The 19,951-nt window shown below is 42.5% G+C and overlaps 8 protein-coding genes and 1 pseudogene across 12 annotated transcripts; 4 read left to right on the forward strand and 5 right to left on the reverse strand.

Moving 5' to 3' along the window:
* Positions 1 to 1,349: 1,349 nt before the first annotated feature.
* LOC130691576 (endocuticle structural glycoprotein SgAbd-8-like) lies at positions 1,350 to 2,245 on the reverse strand. Its single transcript, XM_057514532.2, has 3 exons — positions 2,179 to 2,245; positions 1,868 to 2,115; positions 1,350 to 1,785 (listed from the first exon to the last, which is right to left on the reverse strand). The coding sequence occupies exons 1-3, from the start codon at positions 2,185 to 2,187 to the stop codon at positions 1,458 to 1,460; spliced, it is 585 nt and encodes a 194-aa protein (XP_057370515.1). The 5' UTR covers positions 2,188 to 2,245; the 3' UTR covers positions 1,350 to 1,457.
* A 768-nt stretch (positions 2,246 to 3,013) lies between these two features.
* LOC130691566 (endocuticle structural glycoprotein SgAbd-1-like) lies at positions 3,014 to 12,007 on the reverse strand. Of its 4 annotated transcripts, none has more exons than XM_057514523.2 (3): positions 6,968 to 7,056; positions 3,516 to 3,757; positions 3,014 to 3,433 (listed from the first exon to the last, which is right to left on the reverse strand). In XM_057514523.2, exons 1-3 carry the CDS (start codon positions 6,974 to 6,976, stop codon positions 3,106 to 3,108), a joined length of 579 nt encoding a protein of 192 aa, XP_057370506.1. In that variant the 5' UTR covers positions 6,977 to 7,056; the 3' UTR covers positions 3,014 to 3,105. The 4 variants fall into 4 exon arrangements, with proteins under 4 accessions (XP_057370506.1, XP_057370504.1, XP_059350750.1 ...); XM_057514521.2 differs by lacking the exon at positions 6,968 to 7,056 and adding an exon at positions 3,836 to 3,952; XM_059494767.1 differs by lacking the exons at positions 3,014 to 3,433; positions 3,516 to 3,757; positions 6,968 to 7,056 and adding exons at positions 6,139 to 6,559; positions 6,642 to 6,889; positions 11,984 to 12,007.
* On the forward strand, positions 4,655 to 8,515 carry LOC130691571 (endocuticle structural glycoprotein SgAbd-4-like). 2 transcript variants are annotated; one of them, XM_059494785.1, is made up of 3 exons: positions 4,655 to 4,680; positions 4,760 to 5,034; positions 8,111 to 8,515. In XM_059494785.1, exons 1-3 carry the CDS (start codon positions 4,672 to 4,674, stop codon positions 8,430 to 8,432), a joined length of 606 nt encoding a protein of 201 aa, XP_059350768.1. In that variant the 5' UTR covers positions 4,655 to 4,671; the 3' UTR covers positions 8,433 to 8,515. The 2 variants fall into 2 exon arrangements, with proteins under 2 accessions (XP_059350768.1, XP_057370510.1); XM_057514527.2 differs by lacking the exon at positions 8,111 to 8,515 and adding an exon at positions 5,117 to 5,538.
* Positions 9,839 to 10,628, forward strand: LOC130691579 (larval cuticle protein 65Ag1-like). Its single transcript, XM_057514536.1, has 3 exons — positions 9,839 to 9,955; positions 10,027 to 10,157; positions 10,239 to 10,628. Exons 1-3 carry the CDS (start codon positions 9,893 to 9,895, stop codon positions 10,534 to 10,536), a joined length of 492 nt encoding a protein of 163 aa, XP_057370519.1. The 5' UTR covers positions 9,839 to 9,892; the 3' UTR covers positions 10,537 to 10,628.
* On the reverse strand, positions 11,247 to 11,975 carry LOC130691588 (larval cuticle protein 65Ag1-like). Its single transcript, XM_057514547.2, has 2 exons — positions 11,760 to 11,975; positions 11,247 to 11,689 (listed from the first exon to the last, which is right to left on the reverse strand). Exons 1-2 carry the CDS (start codon positions 11,936 to 11,938, stop codon positions 11,362 to 11,364), a joined length of 507 nt encoding a protein of 168 aa, XP_057370530.1. The 5' UTR covers positions 11,939 to 11,975; the 3' UTR covers positions 11,247 to 11,361.
* Positions 12,008 to 13,230: 1,223 nt separating the features above from the next.
* On the forward strand, positions 13,231 to 14,014 carry LOC132087874 (pupal cuticle protein Edg-78E-like; annotated as a pseudogene).
* Positions 14,015 to 15,370: 1,356 nt separating this feature from the next.
* Positions 15,371 to 16,242, forward strand: LOC130691580 (larval cuticle protein 65Ag1-like). The gene is made up of 3 exons (XM_057514538.1): positions 15,371 to 15,484; positions 15,606 to 15,745; positions 15,832 to 16,242. The coding sequence occupies exons 1-3, from the start codon at positions 15,428 to 15,430 to the stop codon at positions 16,157 to 16,159; spliced, it is 525 nt and encodes a 174-aa protein (XP_057370521.1). The 5' UTR covers positions 15,371 to 15,427; the 3' UTR covers positions 16,160 to 16,242.
* A 947-nt stretch (positions 16,243 to 17,189) lies between these two features.
* Positions 17,190 to 18,115, reverse strand: LOC130691587 (cuticle protein 3-like). Its single transcript, XM_057514546.2, has 3 exons — positions 17,970 to 18,115; positions 17,722 to 17,873; positions 17,190 to 17,639 (listed from the first exon to the last, which is right to left on the reverse strand). The coding sequence occupies exons 1-3, from the start codon at positions 18,093 to 18,095 to the stop codon at positions 17,288 to 17,290; spliced, it is 630 nt and encodes a 209-aa protein (XP_057370529.2). The 5' UTR covers positions 18,096 to 18,115; the 3' UTR covers positions 17,190 to 17,287.
* Positions 18,116 to 19,005: 890 nt separating this feature from the next.
* Positions 19,006 to 19,898, reverse strand: LOC130691583 (larval cuticle protein 65Ag1-like). Its single transcript, XM_057514541.2, has 3 exons — positions 19,796 to 19,898; positions 19,545 to 19,696; positions 19,006 to 19,463 (listed from the first exon to the last, which is right to left on the reverse strand). The coding sequence occupies exons 1-3, from the start codon at positions 19,802 to 19,804 to the stop codon at positions 19,106 to 19,108; spliced, it is 519 nt and encodes a 172-aa protein (XP_057370524.1). The 5' UTR covers positions 19,805 to 19,898; the 3' UTR covers positions 19,006 to 19,105.
* Between the last annotated feature and the right edge of the window lie 53 nt (positions 19,899 to 19,951).

Genomic DNA, 19,951 nt, shown 5'->3' on the forward strand with positions numbered 1-19,951 from the left:
TTTCAATCTCTATTGAAAACTGTTCCGGGACATTGGCCATACGGATAATGAATTTTCGTTTCCCTTTTTTATTTGAAACAGGTTTGCAATCATTTTTGGAACGCGGGAAATGGTGGATGTTGCAGAGGTGACGACACTGATTGGATGGCCATGGCCTTAATTGAATATTCATTAAAGAAATCGGAATTACGGATGCTGTCGGTTGAGTTTAGGCTATCACGAAATCAGGGATTGTCTTTCATTTGCAGCAAAAACCAAAGAAACGCTTTGTACCCGCAGCAGGGGAGAGATTTTGATGATTCGATGACCCTGGCCTGAAAGTCTGGAGCATAACAATGAAAAATTTGCCTATAGAGCGAGATTTCACGCAACGTTGTAAAACAAAAAACAAATGCGCGCTTTCCAAATATGAGCCATCGGTTTGTCTGGTAATATTGCGTTGACTTACGATGAACGCACACCGAGTGCAGCCACTTTCTATTCAGCTTCATAATATTTTCAACGAATCACTATATATTCGGCGTGATTTGACGGTGACATGTTTATCATTATGGCTCATCATAACGAGAATTTAAAAATAGAATAACTTAGATTTCTTCAATGAAATCTTTGTGTATGGCTATTGGAAGGCCGGTGTGATTTTTGCGAAAGCGAATCACGGGTGAAAGTCACGGACATTCGACGCACCTTTTATGGGAGTTTGAACAACAGAAAACAGACGTCTTTGCAGACTCGGTGTCTGACGCAACGGATCGACTGGTGGAGGAACTTGTTGGTGCATTTGGCTCTAAAGGAGAGAGCGTTAAGTGATGCTGTTATTTTTTTCTTGCCACGGTGTTGCTAAAAAAAAAAAATAATTCAGGTAGACTCGTTTAATATCAGCGGCCCAGAACTTTGCCGTGGGCTTACCTCTGGTGAAACGGTAGTTGCGCTCTGCGCATTTTGAATGCAATTAGATTGCAAACATATGTTTTATTTATAGTAAATATCAGTTTCACCCGTAAAAAGGGAACACTTTCGACGATGATTTTACCTTGTATAATTATTACACGTATTACACTTGGTGGTTTGAAGCTCTGCGTGTGGGCGTGCAGCTTGAAAAAGGGCGTGGTAGATATGGCCAAGAAGTACTGCTCAAGAGCTGAAGAACAACAGATGAACAGTTAGGCATAGGGACGGAAAGATTCGCATTAAACATTGCTTTAAGATGGGATTGAAATGTCTAAGCTCAATGAGCACTGAAATCAAGTAGAGCTGTAATGTTTTAGCCCTCTCCAGCTTTTCTCTTATATGTTCAGCAGCTAACTCGGACATTGTAATTATAATGATTAAAAGTTGCAAAATTATTTGATAGTCTTCGCGTTATATTTCCTCGTGTTTCACACCAGCAACACAAAAAGTATTAAGGCATAAAACACATGGATTTAAATTATTCTTTCGATCGGGTTTTCAATAACTTAGTAGATCTTGTAGCCTTTGCCGTTGAATGGGGGGAGAGCGGGGGCAACGGGGAGAACGTATTCGTGGACGGGAGCGACTGGGAGCTCGTAGACGTGGACGGGGGCAACGGGCAAGTGGTCACCCTTGGGCTGGAAACCGGCCTCATCAGCAACCCAGGTCAAAGTGAATCGCTGGCCCTCTGGAGAGATCCAGTAAGAGGATCCTTTGTTGGTGTTACCGTAGACATCACCGTACGATTCTTTGCCATAAGAGTCGTAGGTAACTCCTTGGAATTTCTTCTGGGCGTAGGACTCATCACGGGTGGTGTAGTCAGACTGGGCGTAGCTAAGAAACAAATTGCAATTTCAGGTTGAAGCACATTGCGATCTCAATGTTCAGGTTAAATGTTTAAAAAGCGATGAAATACCTCCATGCACCACTGCCATCGATGTTGCGCTCGTCGGATTGGCTGGTGACGGTGATGTCGGCGTACTTGTTGTCCTTGTAGGCTGGTGCAGAGTAGGCAGGTGCGGGGTAGGCGGGTGCGGAGTAAGCTGGTGCGGAGTAGGCTGGAGCAGGGTACTTCGGTGCAGAGTAGCTCGGGGTCGGGTAGCTGGGAGCCTTGTAGCTGGAAGGGGCAGCGGCAGCAACGGCCAAGAGAGCGGCGATGATGAACTGCAATAGACATTTGACAATGAGCAAGAATTGAAATGAGTTTGATGATTTATTGTTGCTCACCAGCTTCATGTTGAATTCGGTTGAATGAAACAACTGATACAGCCAGTCTGTGAAACCCGAGCTTATATAGTCGGTGAATGGAAATACGTGATCACCCATGAAATGACCCAATTTTTCACCAACTTACATTTTCATTCGGCTATGCGTGAATGTACGCATAGCTAGCCCTTCGAATCCCTTCACTTTGCCAATCCAGTTTAGATAAAGTATAATTCATTATGAAAAGCTTAAATTTCTTCTGACCATCTCAAGTAAATCGTGATTGGTACACTTGATCGACTTTCCTATAGGCTATAGGTTATGATAGTTACTTGGATCCTGAATAGAATGACCATCACCTAAATCCACTAGTCCAAAATCTAGAGCTCAATGACAATTTAATTCTTCGGACATGGTAAACATTTATCCTTCACCAGAGCAGCCTGTCGCATCAAGGGAATCTGCTTGAATACGACTTCATGCCACCATCAATAAAAATTCAAGGATTTCACAATGAGATACTATGGAGATTCAAAACAGGCAGTGAAATATAAGCAATTTAAACGATAAATTGTAGAAGCCTAGTTCTAGCACAAGAATGTTGGGTGTGGTCGATAAAGATCCCATTACTTGCCAGACTTTTTAATCTGAAGTTGACGTATTTGATTTTTGATTGCAAAGAAACAGTTTCGATATGTCATTCGATTTCATTTAGAATAGTTTGATGCAGAATTTTTTTTTACAGCAAAGTTATGCTATACATTATGAAATGTTACTAGTGTTCCATGAACTTATGACGTTTAATATTAGACGTAACCTTTGAAACTCAATTGTAACGAACTGAAACGAACATGGGTACGTTGATTGCTTTTATATTTACACCACGCAACTGGCATCAAGATATAAATTACGGGACATTGCTTAAATATTCAGTTATGTTTCAGAAATCTAGTAGATCTTGTAGCCCTTTCCGTTGAAGGGGATGTGGACGGGGGCGACTGGGAGTTCGTATTCATGGACGGGGGCAACTGGGAGCTCGTATTCATGGACGGGGGCGACGGGCAAGTGGTCACCTTTGGGTTGGAATCCAGCATCATCAGCGGTCCAGGTCAAAGTGAATTTCTCGCCTTCAGGTGAAACCCAGTAGGAAGATCCCTTGTTGGTGTTGCCCATAACATCTTCGTAGGTGGCCTTTCCGTAAGAATCGTAAGCGACTCCTTGCATCTTCTTCTGGACTTGAGACTCTTCGCGGGTAGTGTAGTCAGACTGGGCGTAGCTGTGAATTGAAACAATTCAGTTTATTAATACGCGAATCTTTGATCCTCATATTAATGGGATAATGAATGAAATTGACTTACTTCCATTGGCTGCTGCCATCGAGATTACGTTCATCAGATTGGCTGGTGACGGTGATGTCAGCGTACTTGTTATCCTTGTAGGCTGGGGCAGAGTAGGCAGGTGCGGGGTAGGCGGGGGCGGAGTAGGCTGGTGCGGGGTAGCTTGGGGTAGGGTATTTTGGTGCAGGGTAGCTTGGGGTTGGGTAGCTGGGAGCCTTGTAGCTTGCAGCGGCAGCGACGGCCAAGACAGCGGCGATGATGAACTGTCAGTCAATGTATCAATTAGTTTAAGATCTAACATTTTCTTCAGCTCATTGAAAATTAGGAATCAAATGCCTTACGAGCTTCATGTTGTACTGGGTTGATTTGATAAACAACTGATGCTTTCGGTTCTCCATTCCTAGGCTTTTATAGCCAAGTGAATGGTGAATTACATTCAGTTGACCTAGTTGTTTTGGCAGCCAAATTTCGTTCAGACTGCTGGTTTGGGCGTTGTGCGAAATTCCTGCACTCTCACCTTTCACATTAGCCACATTGTAACACTGTTTTTTCTTTGGCTAACACTTATTTTTTTCCTAGACTGTAATTTGATTGAATTAGTATTAACCTTTTTTTGATTGATGCATTGCAAATTATTTCGTTATCACACAATTTTCCTTCGTGAGCCCAGCCGCGTTTCTGCCAGGCAGTCAATGTTTTTATGCTTGGAGTGTTTCAACTAAAGGTGGAAACATTTATGCATTCGAACGGAATGTAAACGTGGAATCTCTTCGAACTTAATACAGGTTTATTCTTTCAGGCTATCCCAGACAGGCAATAATTCCCAATTGATTTCTCAACAACATTCTATAGCTAACACATCTTGGAAATCACGGAGATGTTCGATTATTTCCTAAGCCCGTCGATCATCAATCGGTGGTGGCAGTAGTTCTCAAGCATATGCATTAGTGTATTTGGTTTTGGGTGATATGTGTCGAACGCAATCACGACATTGCGAGAACCACAACCTACGATGCAAATCCTAGTTAGCCATTGAAGGACGGCAATTGTCGTTTTAAAAGTAGGTCGTGAAACGAAATGAAATAGAAAACGACACGCCCAATATTTCACCGGCTATATAAACCTATCTGGAGGTAATGGAAGGCATCAGTTGTTCAACTCTTCAACCGTTCTCAACATGAAACTTGTAAGCGTCATTTTCTTTTGCTTTTTATTGGCTTACAGTTTCATCGCTTATTGAAACGTTTCAATTTTTATTCGTTTAGTTTATGATCGCCGCACTCTTGGCCGTTGCTGCCGCTGCCCCTTCCAGCTACAAAAAGGATGTCAAAGCTCCCAGCTACCCTGCCCCAAGCTACTCCGCACCAAAGTACTCTGCACCAGCCTACTCCGCCCCCGCCTACCCCGCACCAGCCTACTCCGCCCCCGCTTACTCCGCACCAGCTTACTCCGCACCAGCCTACAAAGATAACAACTACGCTGACATCACCGTCACCAGCCAATCCGATGTACGCAACCTCGATGGCAGCAGCCAATGGAGGTAAGTCAATTTCATTCATTATCCCATTAATATGGGGATTAAAGATTCGCATACTAATAAATTGAATTGTTTCAATTCACAGCTACGCCCAGTCTGACTACACTACCCGCGAAGAGTCCCAAGTTCAGAAGAAGATGCAAGGAGTCGCTTACGATTCTTACGGAAAGGCCACCTACGAAGATGTTATCGGCAACACCAACAAGGGATCTTCCTACTGGATCTCCCCAGAAGGCCAGAAATTCACTTTGACTTGGATTGCCGATAAGAACGGATTCCAGCCAAAGGGTGACCACTTGCCCGTTGCTCCCGTCCACGTCTACGAGCTCCCAGTTGCCCCCGTCCACGAATACGTTCTCCCCGTTGCCCCCGCTCTCCCCTACTCCCGCACTGGACTCGGCTATTAAATTCCCCACTTTCGTTAGTGGAATCCGAGAACAAATCTGAATGATGTGACACATGTAAATTTAAGTTATTGGTGTCAAATAAACGCAAAATATCTCTTTACATCCATTCAATTTTACATCTGAGGTCAAATGTGGAACACATTAAGAGTATAAAAAAATATGCAAAGCATTTAAGAAACAGTACCAATCGATAGTCTTTTGTTCTGTAGCGATTTTGTGAATCAAATAAGTCATCATGATGCAAAAGAAGACTGAAAAAGTTCACGAATTTTTTGAGTGTCGATGCGCATTTCTATAAATAAGTTTATTGCTTTTTAGAGGTAATTTTGGGAAGTGCTCCGGCAGGATTTATGAACTTGTTACACATTATCTATGGACTACGTATTGTACTTGGCTTTATTTAGCCAATGGATAAATTTGTTTCTGCTCATTTGACTAGTCAAACGTATCGGAGAAAACACTTGATGAAAGACGAAGGGATATCATTATGCTTGTATGGTGATGTTTTGCACCTGGATGGATGGATGAAATTCTACCTGCAATAGACGCATATACGGAAAGCAGAACATCCCATAAGCTCTGAAAGGCAGTGTGTTGCGTTAAACTATTTACGTTGAACTCATTGCCTAACGTATCCACTGGCGAAACAGCAGTGTTACCTTTGTGATTCTTCACTGTAATAAGTTGAAAGACACTTGACTATGTTGATTGCATTTATATTTACATCACCCATACGATGTTGGGATATAAATTATGGGACATATCTTAAAACATTCAATCGTGTGCCGGAAATCTAGTAGATCTTGTAACCCTTTCCGTTGAAGGGAATGTGGACGGGGGCAACGGGGAGAACGTATTCGTGGACGGGAGCGACTGGGAGCTCGTAGACGTGGACGGGAGCAACGGGCAAGTGGTCACCCTTAGGCTGGAAACCGGCCTCATCAGCAACCCAGGTCAAAGTGAACTTCTGACCCTCAGGAGAAATCCAGTAAGAAGATCCTTTGTTGGTGTTTCCCTGGACTTCACCGTACGATTCTTTGCCATAAGAGTCGTAGGTAACTCCTTGGAATTTCTTCTGGGCGTAGGACTCGTCACGGGTGGTGTAGTCAGACTGGGCGTAGCTAAGAAACAAATTGCAATTTCAGGTTGAAGCACATTGCGATCTCAATGTTCAGGTTGAATGTTTAAAAAGCGATGAAATACCTCCATGCACCACTTCCATCGATGTTGCGCTCGTCGGATTGGCTGGTGACGGTGATGTCGGCGTACTTGTTGTCCTTGTAGGCTGGTGCAGAGTAGGCAGGTGCGGGGTAGGCGGGGGCGGAGTAGGTTGGTGCGGGGTAGCTAGGGGTAGGGTACTTCGGTGCAGGGTAGCTTGGGGTAGGGTAGCTGGGAGCCTTGTAGCTGGAAGGAGCAGCGGCAGCGACGGCCAAGAGAGCGGCGATGATGAACTATCAACAAAAATAGAAATGAGTATAAAATTTTAAATTCGTTTAACCTCCTTGAGAGTTAGGGATAAATTGTCTTACGAGCTTCATGTTGTACTCGGTTGATTTGATAAACAACTGATGGTTTCGGTCCTCGGTGTTTGTGCTTATATAGTGGAGTGAATGGCATAGAACATGCAGCTGACCTAGTTGTTTTGCAGCCAGTTTCGTTCAAGTAGTATAGGTTTGGGCGTTGTGCAAAAAAATAGCTCACACTCTCACTTTTCACACTAGCCACATTTACAGATTCTTTTGGCTGATACGTGTTTTCTTTTCATTCTCTTCGATTGTGAGATTGGAACTGAATATTGATAACCCATGATCAAGCAATTATTCATTATTGCTCAATTTTCTTTATGGGCAAGTCCTTGTCAAGCTGTCAGTTTAAAGTAAAAGCAGTGGTATAAAAAACAAATGATTTTACTGTGTCATTTAATTTTCGTTATCTCAGCAAGCCACACTTGCTGTATTTATGAACTGTAAATAAAAATGAAATCTGTTTGAATTGAATCTACGTTTATACCTCAATACTATTTGATATTGACTATGGGTTTACAGAAAGCAATGAAGCACTGACCACCAGCGTATTGGTTTTACTGCCTCTTCTTTAATGCAATCATCTCATTTGCATGGGAATGAATGTGATCTAGTTTTAGCCTGGAATGCAAACTTTAATTCACCACCAAAGGACGGTGATCGTCACGTACAAAAAGTAGGTCAGGAAACGAAATGAAATGGAAAACGACACACCCAGTTTCTTGCCGGCTATATAAACCCGTCTGAAGGTGAACGAAGACATCAGTCGTTCAACTCTTCAACTGTAGTCAACATGAAATTTGTAAACTACATTTCTTTTGATTTTACTGGCTTACACAGTTTCATTATTTAACGAAAACTTTCTGTTTCTTTTCGTAGTTTGTCGTTGCCGCTTTCTTGGCCGTCGCTGCCGCAGCGCCTTCCAGCTACAAGCCGGAATACAAAGCTCCCAGCTACCCCGCTCCAGCCTACTCTGCACCAAGCTACAACAAGGATAACAAATACGCCGACATCACCGTCACCAGCCAATCTGATGAGCGCAACATCGATGGCAGTGGTGCATGGAGGTATTTCATCGCTTTTCAAAAATTCAACTTGAACATTGAGGTTGCAATTTGCTTTAAACTGAAATTGTAATTTGTTTCTTAGCTACGCCCAGTCTGACTACACCACCCGTGACGAGTCCTACGCCCAGAAGAAATTCCAAGGCAAAACCTACGACTCTTACGGCAAAGAATCGTACGGTGAAGTCCAGGGACACACCAACAAGGGATCTTCTTACTACATCTCCCCCGAAGGCCAGAAGATCACTTTGACCTGGGTTGCCGATGAGGGAGGTTTCCAGCCCAAGGGTGACCACTTGCCCGTCGCTCCCGTCCACGTCTACGAGCTCCCAGTAGCTCCCGTTCACGAATACGTTCTCCCCGTCGCACCCGCTCTGCCTTACAAACGCACCGGACTCGGCTACTAATTTGAATGATTTTGTGATTGAAATCTGTATGTAAACGTGGAAGTCTAACTTATTGAAGTCAAATAAACGCAAACTATGTTCGATATCTGTTCAGCGTGATCGAATAGGATGTGGACAGTTAGGAAACACACACGTTATTGCTACGAAATCGAAAAGACCCAAACTCGGCCTAACGTAATGGCATTCTTACGATGCCGCTGTCCATTGTACGAAATGTATGGCCATCCTCATCTCATTTGAGACGTGGGGTTCCCGTAGAGTGGTTATAATTCTTACACTGTAATCTGTTTCTCAGCGTTCGGTTTTCGCTACCACCTGATTTCTTTTTCCGTCCATAAAACTACAGGTATGGCATGTTACACAACAACTTACCCGATGATAGTCGCAGTCCTCGATCTAGTAGTACCATTTACTACAACATAAAGATCGAGTCCGTTAACTCAGTTCAGAACTTGTAGGTTATTGGTTAGACTTCTATCTGCAACCAGGTGGCCTGATATCGAGCAATGACTCTCTTCCATATACGCAAAACTCTTTTCTACATACAACATATTTACATAGCAGTTATTACTAATAGTAGTTAGGAGTAATGTCGAGTTTGATACGTTTAATTAACCTGCTTAACAGCCGTGGTAATTCTATGGTGGGATTGGCAAAGAAAAAAAAAATTTAACCACCTTTAAATGCAAGCCGCAATACAATATGGATCCAGAATCCTTGACTTTGACCTCCCATATATTTACCATCAAGCAGGATGTGAATTTTTTGTTTACTGGATTAACATGAAATGCCCAGTTTGAAACTGCTATTGGCATTCAAGGGGAAACCCAAACGATTGTCTGCGAAGCGAGTCGTGAGCGAAAGTCAAAGTCAGGGACGTCTGGAGGACCTTGCGCATTCTTCGATACTCGTTCGAAAACGCGGACGCGAGGTATGTCTTTGACTTTCGAAGAATTCGGCCGCAAAAACTGGGTCAGTCAGACTACTTTAAGCAAAACCTCAACACTTAATTATGCACTCCTGCCGGCCTTTAATTTTCCAAACAAGAGACACCCTCTTTTTCTCACGTAAAACAAGGAGTTCGTCCAGCTCGTACAAATTCATTCAAACTTACCTGTTTTACGGCCATTGCTTCTATGTCATTCCAATCTTTCATTGTTACGACACTTGTTCATTTAAAACGTGCGGATAAAAACTATTTAAATCTAAATTACAAAAACAGTTTTGTTTGGAAAATTCATTACGTTTTTTGTAAGAATAAAATTACTTATGGAAATCACAATTCGAAATGGGTGAAATCTCAATGAAAGGGAAAGGGCGTGATGAACTCCCGCTGAGCGACAGATAACTTGGCGTCGAGAGTGAAAATGCCAATCGTTCAGTGTTCTGTGAATGTAAAGAAAAACTGGGTCGACAAGCGGAGGCGTCCAAGTGTCCATCCCACCTTTGACTATAAAAACATGAGCCTGGCCAACGCAAACCATCAGTCTACAAGCCTATCACTCACCGTCAACATGAAACTGGTAAGCTTCAAAATCGTAAGAGTTTATGATTTAAAAAAATTCATACTGCAATGTTTCATTTTTGTTTCAAGTTCTTGATTGCTGTTGTCTTGGCTGTTGCCTCCGCCACTCCATCCAGCTACAAGAAGGAGTACAAAGCTCCTGAAATTACTATCGTCAGCCAATCGGACGTGCGCAATCTCGATGGAAGCAGCGCATGGAGGTAAAATCCTGTTTCGCTATTCTTTCGCACTTCAATTTTGATGCGTACCATCAATTGCTAACGGATGGTTAATGTTTGTAGCTATGCTGGATCTGATGGAACTACCCGTGACGAGTCTCAGGCCCAAAAGAAATTCGTCGTGACCACCGTCGATTCTTACGGCAAGGAAATCAAACAGGAAGTCTTTGGTAACACCAACAAAGGAAAGTCCTATTGGATTTCTCCAGAAGGCCAACGATTTACTTTGACTTGGGCCGCTGATGACGCCGGATTCCAACCCAAAGGTGATCACTTGCCCGTTGCTCCCGTTCACGTCTACGAGCTTCCCGTTGCCCCCGTCCACATCCCTTTCAACGGAAAGGGCTACAAGATTTACTAGATTCCCTTTTCCTACAAGAAACTCCGCATAAATTATTTTTGTGTATCTATAGCAGAATGACTTTAATGTGAATAAACGTAGATGCAAATTCATTTGATTTTGGTCTCCATCTGTTCAAAATCAAGTATAATATTACGAAAATCGCAGCAGATTGTGACAAAGGGAAGTGACACAAAAGGCGCTTCCAAACACTCTTTCTGCTAATACACATTGTAGGCTGCTCTAAGCTGTTTGTTCAAGTTATAAGATTGAATTAAAAGCAATCAGTTCTATATGAACTGTAAACTTAACTGATGAATTTTTCGCCATCTTCGCTTTATTCTTAGAATTATAAAATTCTACCTTGCAGTTTAAGCTTCTTGTCTATCAAAATATCATGCAGTACAACAGATGCGAAAAGAAAAACTTGTTGTGCGCTAAACAAATCGCAAATGTAATCAGCCCGAAAATTACCTGCCACCTTGACGATCAGACAAAGTGCAGGTAACAATTGCAAGACAAATATTGCCCGTTTAAGGACGTTAGTAGTAGAACTGAGACACGACATACATTCTTTAGCCGATAAGGGAAAACACATACATTGTCTCGCATTTTCTCTTCGGCACAAACCCGTTTCAATCTACCTGTCTTTACTTGTAAGACTGGCAGAAATTGAACGAGGAGAAAGTACGCCTTTCAAAACAATACCCAATAAAACAACTATTCATGTATGCTTTTGCATCTACTGTGTTTATTCGCAACAACACATTCAATGTTATGCCGAGAAAGAACGTATAGGAAATAATTTATATGTATACATCTAAATCAGTTAAAAAAGAAAAGAATCTAGTAGATCTTGAAGCCTTTGCCGTTGAAGGGGATGTGGACGGGAGCAACGGGGAGGACATATTCGTGAACGGGAGCAACTGGGAGTTCGTAAACGTGGACGGGAGCAACGGGCAAGTGGTCACCCTTGGGAGCGAAACCGGCCTCATCGGCAGCCCAGGTCAAAGTGAATCGCTCGCCTTCTGGGGAGATCCAGTAGGAAGCTCCCTTGTTGGTGTTGCCGTAAACATCCTCGTTGGTTTCCTTGCCGTAATCATCGACCTTAGTGACGACGAATTTCTTCTGGGCCTGGGATTCACCGCGGGTGGTTCCATCAGAACCACCGTAGCTATAAATAACGGAAGATAATTTATACATCTGAGAATGTTGAATGCATGAAAGGTGTTATGATTGCATACCTCCACTGGCTGCTGCCATCGAGATTACGGACATCGGATTGGCTCACGATGGTGATAACGGGCTTCTCGGTGGTGTAAGCATCCTTTGAGTAGCTGGAAGGAGCAGCGGCAGCAACGGCCAAGAGAGCGGCGATGATGAACTGTAAAAAAAAATGTAGATGAGCCCATTTCGAATTCATTTGTTCGTAGTTGGAAAGAAATTATCGTTTGGCTGTTTTGCTTACCAGCTTCATGTTGATTCTGGTTGTTGGTGTTTGGATGACTGACGCTCTTGTTTCGCCGAACGTGAGTTTATATAGTCGACGAGGTGAAGGGCAAAGTAAAATTCGAGTGACCTAGTTATCTCGTTACAAGACGCAAGATTGGATAGCAACGGTGCCATATACTAGGAGAGAAACAGGCTCTCACTTTCTTTCCCAAAGGTGGCCAATGCTATATATGTTTATTTAAATATGCATATCTTGTTTGTCATCGTTTCTTAGTAGCCACTACTGGCTAGAGGGCAATAAATTTCCACTTTTTTTCCCAAGGTCTGTTCGTCTAAAAGAAAACGATACCCCACTGCGCGATGACAACATTTTACTATTGCTATTTTTTAAATCATATGTCAGAATCCTGTCTTAGAAACTTGGCTTTATGGCGACTTCAGCGTAAATTTGAAACAAGTGAAGGTCCTAACAGGGACTGTCTACCTTGACAATTGATCTGAACCAAAGTTCGATATGATCTTAGTTTGTGAAAACTATAGAGAAAATAAATCCAAATTCACGTAAGCAATGTATTAACGATATGCATCTTTGCCAGCCACAGCAGCAGATGTTAACTGTGGCTAGAGTTGAATCGGATTAAGCTGCCAACTAATCACGTTTTTCAACTTGAACTACATGTAGTCGTGGCAGTGACACGAAAAACTGCGCATTAATTAGCTTCACTCTATGGTTCATTGTTTGAGTTCAATTCCTTAATATGGTAAACTTTCTACCAAGTTAAATAGCGTCATGCAAATGAACCACTCTTGCAATTCAATGATCATGTTCTATTTCTTTTTATTATTTCTTGTTCCTTGTTTAAGAAGATGTGTATTTTTCGTTCTATGTAAAATATTACATTTAAATGATCTCTTGACTGTCAATGACCCTATCAGAAAAATGCTAAACGATCGCTATTCGAAAATTTACATTTAAGGACATGGACAGAGAAAATAAAATCAAGAATCCTAGTATAGTTATTTGTTTTCTGCGACATATCCAAATAAGTAGATACCCATAACAGTGGTGAAATTTAAATCAACAATGGTAATCGTACGAAACCGCACGCATAGGTTTTACCCAAGACGACGCGATTTTGGGAGTCTGTTCCCAAGAACTGGGTCATCAATCGAAAGCACTCAAAGAACCCACCTTTCTCTGTCTATATAAACCCTGTTGCAGCCTATCCTAGGCATCAGTTGTTCAATTCATCAGATAAACTCAACATGAAGCTGGTAGGAGCCATCATTCATTTTTTTTTTATCCACGGCTGCCCATCAACGTCGTACTGAAACGTTTTCTACATTTTTTCTTTAGTTCTTGATCGCCGCTGTCTTGGCCGTTGCCGCCGCTGCTCCTTCCAGCTACTAGACCGAGGAGAAGAAATACGAAAAGGACTACAAATACCCAGAGATCGTCGTCACCAGCCAATCTGATGAGCGCAATCTCGATGGAAGCAGCCAATGGAAGTAAGTTTGATACCTGATCACTTAGTCGCTCATTTTCTGGAGAAAAAAGGATTTTTGACTAAACCAACGTTTCCTAATGCAGCTACGCCCAATCCGACTACGCCACCCGCGCTGAATCCCAGGCCCAGAAGAAATTCGTCGTCACCAAAGTCGATGACTATGGCAAAGAAACCAAAGAGGAAGTCTACGGTAACACCAACCAGGGATCTTCTTACTGGGTTTCACCTGAAGGCGAGAAATTCACTTTGACCTGGGTCGCTGATGACGCTGGATTCAAGCCCAAGGGTGACCATTTGCCCGTCCCTCCCGTCCACGTTTACGAACTCCCAGTTGCTCCCGTCCACGTCTACGAGCTCCCAGTCGCCCCCGTCCACGAATACGTTCTCCCCGTTGCCCCCGCTCTCCCCTACTCCCGCACTGGACTCGGTTATTAAATTAGCCTCTTTACGTTAGACACATCAAGATCGTGTTCCAAATCCTAACTAGGCCAATTTATTTATTACAGTCATAAATATACCGAAATAATCTCGTAAAATTCTATGGTGATTTGTTACGTTTCTCATTTGCACATCTGGGCAGGACGAGGCACATCATTGTACACGTTTACCTGTCGTAATTTACCAAATTTAATTTGGGTTTCTGTGAAAGAGCAGAAAATAATGAAACGTTATTAACTATAGCCACTCAGACTATCGTGCAGCACTCGGCCAAATATCTGATGCAACCGTGAGGATCAATTACAGATAGGGCATCCGCGGCTATGGTATCACTAGTCTTTCTGGCATACGATGAAATTCCATGCGTTTTCGTCCCTTTTGAGTTTTTCTCGTCTTGATAATAGAAATGTGTTTGATATTCATCCAACAACTCACAAATGTAAATTTAAATAGTCAAAAACACTGGGCGTGTTCGAACCGGCTGTTGCTCGATGGTACCATTAAAACTGCTAGAGGGGATCAATTTCGTTCTAACGCAGCAAATAAGAAAAAAATCGAAAGTTTACATGCACGTAACGCTTGTACAGTTATCGTAAGCGAAAACGCTACCCTACGTTTCTATTCATCAGCTTGGAGCATGTAATTATTTGCCATGTTGATTTGTTTTCTTCTAAAAAGAGAAACGAGTTTTCGAACAACAGTTGTACCACACAATTGAATGTCTATTGGAATGTGACCTTCAGCTACGCATTTATCGCAAATAAATAGATAATGAGAACATGTGCGTAATATTGAGTTTTTGTTTCACTGAAATGCCATCGGCATGGATGAACACTAAAGCGCCCACCGCAATTTTGCGGAACCCATTCATATAGGTGAAAGTCATGGACGTTTGAAGGGCATGGCAGTTATTACAGCAAACGATGCAAGTGATTTGAAAATAAATAAATGTGGTGGGTTTGGCGCAACGATTGACGAGGAATTTCGGGCAGACAATTGGGTCAGTGTAGGAGAAAGCCACAGGTAAGTCGACCGTAGGAGGGAGGCTACGTCAGACCAAAAATATTGCAAAAAAAAAGGCTTGAGGGATCCCTGGTGTTTCGTTGGCAGAACCCACTTTGCGAAATGTTTTTTTCCCTAGTCAAGTCTGGCATTTTTATTGCCATTGTAGTCAAGGAAATTTATTCCAATTCATTTTCTGTTACGTGACAGTTTGCCGACTTGCAAATGGCAGTCCGCCAACGTTAGTGATATGGAGTATAGCCTGAGAGGAACTCAAGTATTAATGTATATAAATAAAACATAAAGTGAAAGGAGACGTCAATGCTATAAAGAAGTAAGAGGAGACAAAAAAAAAAATGTTATGTGGTAGGAACAAAAAAAAACATCCCACATCAAAGACTGGCAATAAAATGAAAATTCACGGAGCGGGCAAACAATTTCTCCGTCACTTCTAGTTCTAGGTCAAGAGCAGGTTGCTGTCTTTTGTTCACGTATAAATATGAGATCTGATCATGCAAAATAGTATCAGTTACATTCCAACTAACCGACCTACAACAACCATGAAGCTGGTGAGTTCCATTGGCGTGCCCAAACGTTTGTTTTCATTTTCCTCTTGTAAATTTGAAAAATTGGATGATCAAGAAGATATAAATTCTCATTCTAACCGTCAATGAATTACGAATTATATAGTTCATCATTGCCGCTGTCTTGGCCGTCGCTGCCGCCGCTCCTTCCAGCTACAAGGCTTACGAGAAGGACTACAAATATCCTGAAATCACCGTCACCAGCCAATCCGATGAGCGTAATCTCGATGGCAGCAGCAAATGGAAGTAAGTGCAATTTCAATTTTCACTATTAACATTAAGTTATACTTGAAAAGTATAACTTTCTAAATCATGCGCTTGTCGTCTTACAGCTACGCCCAGTCTGACTACACTACCCGTGAGGAATCCCAGCAGCAAAAGAAATTCATCGTCACCAAAGTCGATGACTATGGCAAAGAAACCAAAGAGGATGTCTATGGCAACACCAACAAAGGATCTTCCTACTGGATCTCTCCCGAAGGCGAGAAACTTACTTTGACCTGGGCTGCCGATGAGGCCGGTTTCCAACCCGCTGGTGCTCATTTGCCAGTCGCTCCCGTCCACGTCTACGAGCTCCCAGTTGCTCCCGTCCATGAATACGAACTCCCCGTTGCCCCCGTCCACATTCCCTTCAACGGAAAGGGCTACAAAATCTATTAAATTATTGTGATTGTTCCTTGAGAAAAGAATACTATATCAAATAAATATGGCATGTTAAATACATGCCAACGCTCTACCATCAACGACACGTTTCACACTTTTATTTGGATCGTTAACTAGCAGCGTGGAACACTAAGTTTCTCCGAAATCCTTCGTAATTATACCACCCATTTTCCGTTTCAACATCTTCATTGAATCTTCCGATTTGAAGGCATAATGAAAAGGATTGCACTGACCTTATTTTTTCACTTAAAAGCCAAATGACGCATGTTTTTTTTTCAGCAAGAAAGGATTGCAATGTTTAAGGATATGTTTCATCTTTTCTTTCCATTACTGGAACTTTAAAAGTGAATCAAGCATGTATTCTACTGAGCGTGACATGATGTGGGGTTTAAACTTCTGAACGAAAACCCGATCACATCGCAATCTTATGATTCGCTTAAGTTGATGCGAAAATGTTCCAAGACTTTATCGTACTCATCCTCCATTTGTACGATTTGCAGTAAAAAAGCAAAATTACCACAGTAACATTTTCCTTACCGTTACCCTCCCCTACGCAGGTTGGAACATATTTCAACGTTGCTACATTTTTACGAAGCCTTTCTCAGAAAGCGCCAACATTGAGAGGAAGGACATGCACGGAGGCATTCTATTTCGAGCCCACACCCCAGAAATGTTCATTACCAAAGTACTTCCTGGAATCAAAGTGACCCTGAAAATCATTCTCATTTGACGGTTGCTAAGAGTGTCGGTAGCATCCGTTTCCTAGTGCTGCTAAAAACGTTTCGGGCTTTGTTTCGCATTCCCAGCAATTGGGGTACTGGACATCAGTGGCATCGAAATGCTGAACTCGACAACACTCGCGTGAAAGTAGTGGAGAAGTTAAGAGGTGGACAATTTCCCAGCACAAGTAAGTCGTCAATATCGAATGTTCATTGAAAATTATATCTACCTGTACTTTCTTTAAACTTAGTTTGTAGTGTGCAACAGTTGGATAGAAAGTAATCAGTGTGCGTAAGATTTGGTAGACTTTACTGCGTTTGTATTTACACCAACATATTCACAACAATTGCGGAGAATATATTAGTAAGGTGGACAACATCAATAACGTTTTGATAATTTAATAATTTAATAACCGAGTCCGGTACGAGAGTAGGGGAGAGCTGGGGCAACGGGGAGAACGTATTCGTGGACGGGGGCAACGGGGAGCTCGTAGACGTGAACGGGAGCAACTGGGAGCTCGTAGACGTGGACGGGAGCGACGGGCAAATGGTCACCCTTGGGCTTGAATCCAGCATCATCAGCGACCCAGGTCAAAGTGAATTTCTCGCCTTCAGGTGAAACCCAGTAAGAAGATCCCTGGTTGGTGTTACCGTAGACTTCCTCCTTGGTTTCTTTGCCATAGTCATCGACTTTGGTGACGACGAATTTCTTCTGGGCCTGGGATTCAGCGCGGGTGGCGTAGTCGGATTGGGCGTAGCTGCATTAGGAAACGTTGGTTTATTCAATAATCGTTTTTCCTCCAGAAAATGAGCTGCTAAGTGATCAGGTATCAAACTTACCTCCAGTGGCTGCTGCCATCCAGATTGCGGACATCAGATTGGTTGGTGACGACGATCTCTGGGTATTTGTAGTCCTTCTCGTATTTCTTCTCCTCGGTCTTGTAACCGGAAGGAGCGGCGACGGCAACAGCCAAGACAGCGGCGATGATAAACTGCAATAAGAACATGTTAACTTAGTCAAACTGAAAGAGGATTCAAGTTCGTTGTTGGTTGGATTGAATGAAATGTCTTATCGTTTTAGCGCTTACCAGTTTCATGTTGAATTCGGTTGTTGTACAACTGATAGTTTTAGATCCGCCACCCGTGAGTTTATATAGTCGAGTGAAGGGAAATATGAGGTACGTTTGTTTGTGACCTACTTGTCGAAAGGACATGTATAGTTTCCTTTATCGGTTTAGTAACAGAAACACTTGTGACGCAAGCCTTGCCCACGGGAAGCGGACAGTATTTCTTTGATGCTTTTCATTCTCTTACACAGACATTCATTGCATCTCTAATTCGACAATTTGTCTAACCTGACATGTTTTTTGAAAGGTAACCAACAGAAATACTTTCGCTGTACCCCCGATCGAATTGGAACCTTCGTTTTTTGAGTACATTATGTCTGTTTTGGGTAGACTTGCTTTGTTCTTCATTATAGTTGTATCAGTTAGGATGATACCATTCACCGATTTCTAAATGGCATTTACGGAAATGCTGATTTCGTATAGTAAATCATTCAACTTCGTCTTGAATAGTATTCCATTTTTACGTGAAAGCCTTGCTTGTTGACCTACTTTTTTTTGTAGCCAGAAGTCAATGTTTTTTTTTATTGACTCTACTTTCAATTGTTGAATAGATTAGTCTAAGGCGTCGACCTTGCGAAAAACCCACCGCATTGCAAGAGTGATACAATTGGTTCTGGTTTTCCATTAGAGGTGAACAGGTACATGCATTTGTTTTTGCGAATCCTGTTCAACCAGCCCATAGAAGCCATTTGCTGTCCTCGAGTTTTGCATAGTCAGTCGTAATCTAGACCTAGACCTATATCCGTCAACGTGGAAACATTAGTATAAACTATTGTTTGCATGATGGAGCAGCTTTGATTTTACGACAATCGCCTGTACAACAATTGATGTTAGGAAGGCCGAAAATTTGTCGTGACGTTACAAGTCACTTTGCATTCAAACACCTTGATATGCGTTTGAACACGTTGATATACTTATCTGTCTTTCATCATTCGTTTGTTGAACTTAACTCAGTATCTGCTAAATGTTTTTGAAGTAATAGTAACGTAGGCCAAACTTAGGCTGTTTGCATTTTATTATTTACAAGGAGTTGATAAATATTGTAGACAGAATACGTCATAGTCGGAAAACTGATTACACTAATTAACGATACTTATTTAGTAAATCTTGTAGCCCTTTCCGTTGAAGGGAATGTGGACTGGGGCAACGGGGAGAACGTATTCGTGAACGGGGGCAACGGGCAAGACGTATTCGTGGACGGGGGCAACTGGGAGTTCGTAGACGTGGACGGGAGCAACGGGCAAGTGGTCACCCTTGGGTTGGAAACCAGCCTCATCGGCAACCCAGGTCAAAGTGAATTTCTCACCTTCGGGAGAGATCCAGTAGGAAGATCCCTTGTTGGTGTTACCGTAGACGTCCTCCTTGGTTTCTTTGCCATAGTCATCGACTTTGGTGACGACGAATTTCTTCTGGGCCTGGGATTCAGCGCGGGTGGCGTAGTCGGATTGGGCGTAGCTGTATCGGAAAACGTTAGTTTAGTCAAAATCCTTTTTTCTTCGGAAAATGAGCGAGCAAATGATTAGGTTTCAAACTTACTTCCATTGGCTGCTTCCGTCGAGATTGCGTTCATCAGATTGGCCGGTGACGACGATCTCTGGGTATTTGTAGTCCTTCTCGTATTTCTTCTCGTACGTGGGGTAGCTGGAAGGAGCGGCGGCGGCAACGGCCAAGACAGCGGCGATAATGAACTGTTAAAAAGAAAATACGTTTAGTTGAAAAATATCTTGATATTTGAATTGTTTTAAAGGATTGTGGAGAAATAGGAATCCTTTGTTTTTTTTGCGTACCAGCTTCATGTTGAGTTTGTTTGGTTGTATTGATCAACTGATGCTTTCCTTCTCCAACGTGTGCCCTTATATACCTGGCTAGGGGAACGCCTAGACTAGGATGGGTGTGACCCAGTAGTCACGTATAAGAACGTGTTTCTTAAGGGTGCCATACTT

Source organism: Daphnia carinata, chromosome 1, assembly GCF_022539665.2.
Source record: "Daphnia carinata strain CSIRO-1 chromosome 1, CSIRO_AGI_Dcar_HiC_V3, whole genome shotgun sequence".
In the NCBI taxonomy this organism is placed as follows: Eukaryota; Metazoa; Arthropoda; class Branchiopoda; order Diplostraca; family Daphniidae; genus Daphnia; species Daphnia carinata.

What these genes read in the sequence shown, in the direction of transcription:
- LOC130691576 (XM_057514532.2), bottom strand. An exon ending in GATGGCAGTGGTGCATGGAG is followed by an intron (nt 1,786 to 1,867) that starts GTATTTCATCGC and finishes TTTGTTTCTTAG; the next exon opens with CTACGCCCAGTCTGACTACA.
- LOC130691566 (XM_057514521.2), bottom strand. Translation starts at nt 3,892, where the DNA reads ATGGAGAACCGAAAGCATCAGTTGTTTATCAAATCAACCCAGTACAAC. An exon ending in CCCAGTACAACATGAAGCTC is followed by an intron (nt 3,758 to 3,835) that starts GTAAGGCATTTG and finishes ATTGACTGACAG; the next exon opens with TTCATCATCGCCGCTGTCTT. An exon ending in GATGGCAGCAGCCAATGGAA is followed by an intron (nt 3,434 to 3,515) that starts GTAAGTCAATTT and finishes TTCAATTCACAG; the next exon opens with CTACGCCCAGTCTGACTACA.
- LOC130691571 (XM_059494785.1), top strand. An exon ending in GATGGCAGCAGCCAATGGAG is followed by an intron (nt 5,035 to 8,110) that starts GTAAGTCAATTT and finishes TTTGTTTCTTAG; the next exon opens with CTACGCCCAGTCTGACTACA.
- LOC130691579 (XM_057514536.1), top strand. Translation starts at nt 9,893, where the DNA reads ATGAGCCTGGCCAACGCAAACCATCAGTCTACAAGCCTATCACTCACC. An exon ending in TCACCGTCAACATGAAACTG is followed by an intron (nt 9,956 to 10,026) that starts GTAAGCTTCAAA and finishes TTTTGTTTCAAG; the next exon opens with TTCTTGATTGCTGTTGTCTT. An exon ending in GATGGAAGCAGCGCATGGAG is followed by an intron (nt 10,158 to 10,238) that starts GTAAAATCCTGT and finishes TAATGTTTGTAG; the next exon opens with CTATGCTGGATCTGATGGAA.
- LOC130691588 (XM_057514547.2), bottom strand. Translation starts at nt 11,938, where the DNA reads ATGAATTCGAAATGGGCTCATCTACATTTTTTTTTACAGTTCATCATC. An exon ending in GATGGCAGCAGCCAGTGGAG is followed by an intron (nt 11,690 to 11,759) that starts GTATGCAATCAT and finishes CGTTATTTATAG; the next exon opens with CTACGGTGGTTCTGATGGAA.
- LOC130691580 (XM_057514538.1), top strand. Translation starts at nt 15,428, where the DNA reads ATGCAAAATAGTATCAGTTACATTCCAACTAACCGACCTACAACAACC. An exon ending in CTACAACAACCATGAAGCTG is followed by an intron (nt 15,485 to 15,605) that starts GTGAGTTCCATT and finishes CGAATTATATAG; the next exon opens with TTCATCATTGCCGCTGTCTT. An exon ending in GATGGCAGCAGCAAATGGAA is followed by an intron (nt 15,746 to 15,831) that starts GTAAGTGCAATT and finishes GTCGTCTTACAG; the next exon opens with CTACGCCCAGTCTGACTACA.
- LOC130691587 (XM_057514546.2), bottom strand. Translation starts at nt 18,095, where the DNA reads ATGTCCTTTCGACAAGTAGGTCACAAACAAACGTACCTCATATTTCCC. An exon ending in CCGAATTCAACATGAAACTG is followed by an intron (nt 17,874 to 17,969) that starts GTAAGCGCTAAA and finishes TTCTTATTGCAG; the next exon opens with TTTATCATCGCCGCTGTCTT. An exon ending in GATGGCAGCAGCCACTGGAG is followed by an intron (nt 17,640 to 17,721) that starts GTAAGTTTGATA and finishes TTCCTAATGCAG; the next exon opens with CTACGCCCAATCCGACTACG.
- LOC130691583 (XM_057514541.2), bottom strand. An exon ending in GACGGAAGCAGCCAATGGAA is followed by an intron (nt 19,464 to 19,544) that starts GTAAGTTTGAAA and finishes TTTCCGATACAG; the next exon opens with CTACGCCCAATCCGACTACG.